We start from the raw sequence: 5,374 nt of genomic DNA, 5'->3' as shown, positions 1-5,374 counted from the left end.
TGTTTATCTTTTTGACTGCTGAGTAATATTCCATTGTGTATATGTACCACATCTTTTTTAATCCAGTCTTCTATTTTTTGGGGCATTTGCATTGATTCCACATTCTTACCTATTGTAAATAGAGCAGAAATAAACATGAGGGTTCAGGTGTCCTTTTGATCAATGTATTTGTGTCCTTTGGGTAGAAACCTAGAGGTGAGATTGCTGGCAACAAGGTCATTCTTACCTTAATGTTCACAAATGTGGAAAAGGAGGTAGAATAATAGGAGCATCCTCATGCAAAGAATCCCCAGATATTGATTGTTTTTTATTAGTTTTAGAGAAACTGAATTCAGAGTTCTTTATTCAATGTAGCTAAAGATTGTTTTGATTGATTCCAAAAATCTAAAATCATTTTTGAACAATTCTATCCAGTTTACTATTTATCTTATGGGGATAGAATTATACATTTAGCTCTTCACTATACCATAGAATTAAATCCTACCTTTGTCTCTTGGTTTTGGTAGGAATTTTATTTTTTGGCTATTTAATCTGTTTCTCTTACATGCAGGGTAGTAGTATGTTTTGATATAGATAAAAGGATAGCACTAATCTGAATGCACTATAGTATGACATTTCTCGGCTAGGTTTCTTTATACAGATGTAGAGTTGTTTTCACAAATCTGAAGTATAGATATTGCTTTAGTTATCCAAGTGTAGACACTTAAATTTAGAGAGGCAAATTATTTTCCTTTTTGTGCTGTCCTTAATAGTTCCATTGATTTTGGTTGTATTGACATTGACTTAAGTAGCTTGACACAAATAAGGAATGTTCAAATGGAATTTTGAGACATTATTTCATCTCAGTCAGTCAGTAAAATTTGATTCAGTCAACATTTCTCAAGTATTGTGCTAGCATCAAGTAATGTTCTAGTTGCAAAGTGTGAAGGACAGAACTTTCAGGGAGGAAAACTGAAGGTAGACAATGTAAAATAGTAAGGCAGAATAAAATATGGTCCCTTCTCTCAAGGAATTCATAATCATAAAAGGGAAGTCATATTTATTCAACCAATTTTTATACAACTAACTACTAGGTGTTCTAACACAGCGATCTTCAATCCTTACTGTATATATAAGTTACATGTTGAATTGAAAATTTTGATTCAGTGGGTTTGAGTGGGATCTGAAATTTTGCAGGTTTAGTAAATTTTTAGGGGATGGTACTGCTACTGACATGGATCAAAATTTGGGGAGCAAAGCTCTATTCTAGGTATAAGCAAAGCGTTAAAAGGTCACAGAAGATTCATTAATTTTTGCTTCAGTCAACTGGAGGAGAACGTGGTTGACAGAGAGAATAAACTTTTTGTACTTTCAGGTCATTTTTATAATCTCATTGGACATACATTGGAATTGTACAGCATTTGAAATGAGCCTGAATCTACAATTAGAACTGTAATATGTAGAAAAGCCATTCATTCCAAACAGAATGAGAAATCTTTTTAGTTTAGTTATGGAAATAATTTGCTAGTGTTTGGTCAAACATGAAAGTAATAAAGCCAAATAGATCAAAATAAAAATACAGACTTTTTTTTTTTTGTAGCTGAAACAAAATATTAATGTAGGAGAAGTTTTTAAATAGGAGGCTGTATACTAAGTAATACTTGCTGCAATACAAAAAAACATACAAAAGAACAAGTAGTAGTTTCAAAAAAGCAAAAGTTTATTTTTTTTTTACCCAGCTTGAAGTTTTAACATGAATATTTCCTGATGAAAAGTTAGAGAGAGGTACAAATGTCTCATATCTTCTTTTCATTGGAAATGAAGTCCATTACTCTCATATTCTATTAGTTTTAATTAAAATACATCTCCACCAGATTCAAGGGAGAAACTATGTAGGCAAAATGATGTGGTGTGTATCCGTAACTTGTTGATTCTTCTTTGGAATGAGTGGGAGATTGACTCTAGAGAAAAGGAAATAACAAATCATTTATGTGACGTGGGGCATCTAAATATTTTTCACAAATCTAAGAAGTATTAAGTATAATAAATTGTATCTTAAAGTATTGTGATGAATTTCCAATATGAATAATTCTGTTAAATTTGTCACTTCTTAGTTAAGATATAGTTTGTTCTATTATTTTCCTCTGTTTTCAGCAGTTATTTCACCCCACCACCACCACTGTGTAGATTATGTAGGAGATGAGTAAAATGAGAATCTGTATTACTTCATCCCTTTGATTCTCTAGTACTTGGTAAAACATGAAATTAACCAATTGAAATAAAAACTAAACAAACTAATCTCTGTATAGACACCTGCATGTAAAATTACATATAGTACACAAATGCACACACACACATATGGCTGCATGTATATGTAATATTACATATACATATAATAGATATATAAATAAAATAAATAACACTATTCACATATCTTAGAGATACAATTTTTCATTTTTCTATATTTGAAGAGATTAAAATTACATTTTCTCTGTTAATGTAGTTCAGTAGATAAAAGTGGTTAAGTCAGAAGGAAGTTCTAGTTCTAACTCAAGTTCCAAAATCTGTATGCATTTAAATTTGACATTAGCTTTCTACATTTCAGTTGTCTTGTTTATATAATTGATTATAGTATCTATTCCATTTCCTTATATGACTATTTTAAGAATAAGAAAAATAAAATATACATATATGATCTGACAACAGAGAAAAGTGATATTTCAATATAAGGTATTCTAGAAGAGAAAGAAAAGATACAAGAAAGCTTATTTGCATTTTAGTGTTACTAAATATCCTTATTTTAAGATATTCAGTTATAACATATTTTATCAATTATTCAAAGTACTTTCTGGCAGTAAATTGAACTAAAGATAAATTATTTCTTCTTATCAATTTCAGTGTCTCAACATGCTGCATAAAAGTGTTTTATGACAGTTCATTTTACAAATTGTTGGAAGGCACTTATACTGAGATTTATTTTAGGACAGAAAAACCTTTGTTTTGCGTTACTTATATAAACATGGGTGCTTTACATATTTGTAATTTTATGTAATATCCATGACATTGAACTTGATATTTGTAATGTAAAATAAAAACTAGTAATTTAACCACTCTAAAGCTAGGAAATTTTTAGACTGATCTTTGGGAAAACTTAGATACCATAGATTTATATATGGATAGCAACATATTTGTATGTCACCCTAGTTTCTTTTTCATAAGTAATTTAGTAATTCAATGTGAGATAACAATTAATTTGATGTCTACCTAGCTGATTCCAGAATCAGCTTGCAATTAATTTTAGCTAAGTTATAAAAGGTCATAATAGGAATGTTTCTGTGTAATCTTAGCTATTTAAATAGGTCACAAGATATAAAATTTAAAATAGCAGTATTTCTCAGGGAGAAAGCAAAATAATTATTTCTGTTCACTGTTTTACCCTGCCTTGTAGATTTTTGCTAAGATGCAAAGCCTAATGTATGACTTCAAAAACCAAGTTCTCAGAGTTTCTGCTAGGCCTCCATCTTCTCCCTGGGGTTTGTGTGGTTCAATTCCAGATGGAACAAGGAATCCTGTGGTGTCCTTGGCAAACCAGGGTAGTTGGTATGAGACCATTCAGAGAAAAGTGACTTCTCTTTTTCTCAATCATTTATTTTGATTCTTCAGTTGTAACCCAACAAGGGTTTGGGTTTTTTTTTTAACCATTTGTTATTTTTTAGGTACTATATTAACTACACAAAGATTTTAAAATATATTACATTTTCCTTCTGTGTGCTTGTGTGCAATGATTAGATAGATAGTCACCAAAAGTTATGTAACATTAATGTAGTAAGTGCTGGTAGAGATCCATTCAGGTCATAAAGAATGCACAAAGGGTTGAATGTACAAACCTCCAGGGGAAGGGGGCAGAAAATGCTTTTTTTAGGAGTAGGTTGGGATAAATCCAAAAGAAACAGGAGGCTGCCAAGCAATGAAATATAGGAAGGAAGCCCTTCCTATTAAGTGAAATTCATGAGCAAATGCACAACATGCCATGGAAAACAACTAGGGTTTCACTAGGGAACTATAGCTAGGCACTTTTTGATGTGCACTTTTGACTATGCAGTATTTTGAAGATGTTTTAGTGTCATGAAATACACATTACTGTTTTTTTCTTTTGAGCTCCCTCTAGACTAGTATTTATTTTTTTTTGTTTGTTTGTTTTAGCTATACTGTGCAGAAAATACACCTATTCATTTGGAGTTGACAGAATGGGCAGGTTACGCATTGTTAGGATTATATATTTGGGGTTTTCCTTTTCCAGCACTCACCATGTGGTCAAGGACAATTTTTAAAAACTTTTAGTGTCTTAATTTCCTTATCTCTAAAACAGATGCAGTTATTGATGCTTTTGAGTTGACATGAAGATTAAATGATTTTTTTTTATGATATTTAACTAGTGTGAGCTCAAATAAGTCCCTCAATAGGTGTCAGTTTTCTCTATTTACTGATTGATCTATCAATTTAGATATTTAAATATTAAAATAAGGCAGAATAATGAAACATGAAAATGTAGTTTGGTGTATATAACTTAAGCTGATATGTTAGATTTAATAAAGCATAGTTTGTTCCTTACTTAATAGGCAAAATCTCAAATATTATCCAGTGTACTGGATGTTGCTCATAAGTTTATAAAGGAAGTTAATACCAATGAACCAAAAGAGGAGCGCCATTCTGCTGGAAAGAATAGTAAAAGCCAACATAAAGATAAACCACTACTTTTGCAGAGAAGCTCTGAGGTAAGTTGAAGAAAATATAGTGGTCATTTTCTATCATGCATGATCATGGAGACTACAATTCTTATATTTAGCAAGGGCTGTGTGTTTGAGATTATTTTATTGTTGCTTTATTTCAGTGTCTTTTATTAGTTAATTTGAACATAAAACAATCTTTTTAAAGAAATTATTTTTATGCCACTGAACAATTAATCTTTGATGTATGATTATTTGACCATGTGTTTTCTGAGCATGTCCACTACATCAGGAAATACATAGCTCTTCTGAGAAGTAAAAACAAAATAATAATTTTATATTAGATAAGACTCACAGAAGAGAGAAATAAAACTTTGCCAAATCCTTTAGGTGACAAACAATTTCACTGTTATTTAAGATGAGGTATATACCTAACTCGAATTTAGGGTGATTGACTTACTGACGCTGGCTGTTCAGGGTAGGCTTTCATTGATCTATGTATGTATTTTGATAACAGAATTATATCAATTTGTAGTAAAAAATAACCATCTCTAAATTTTTATCTATACTACAATCCTCAGTTTTTAGATGCCTCTCACCTTTTCATTGTAGTTCAATTGTTGTGAGGAACTTTGTCAACAATCACCATTTGCTAAATTTTGACAAAA

The 5,374-nt window shown here is 30.9% G+C and overlaps 1 protein-coding gene across 1 annotated transcript in view; it reads left to right on the top strand.

Moving 5' to 3' along the window:
* Window positions 1-5,374, top strand: part of ZBBX (zinc finger, B-box domain containing) — a 127,978-nt gene that overhangs the window by 45,847 nt on the left and 76,757 nt on the right. Inside the window, exon 6 of the mRNA XM_004675381.1 lies at window positions 4,599-4,754. Coding sequence (XP_004675438.1) covers window positions 4,599-4,754 — 156 coding nt within the window. The remainder of the gene's footprint in view (window positions 1-4,598; window positions 4,755-5,374) is intronic.

This window comes from Condylura cristata, unplaced genomic scaffold (genome assembly GCF_000260355.1).
Source record: "Condylura cristata isolate star-nosed mole 26May11 unplaced genomic scaffold, ConCri1.0 scaffold00003, whole genome shotgun sequence".
In the NCBI taxonomy this organism is placed as follows: domain Eukaryota; kingdom Metazoa; phylum Chordata; class Mammalia; order Eulipotyphla; family Talpidae; genus Condylura; species Condylura cristata.
This window is presented reverse-complemented; position numbering and strand designations above follow the sequence as displayed.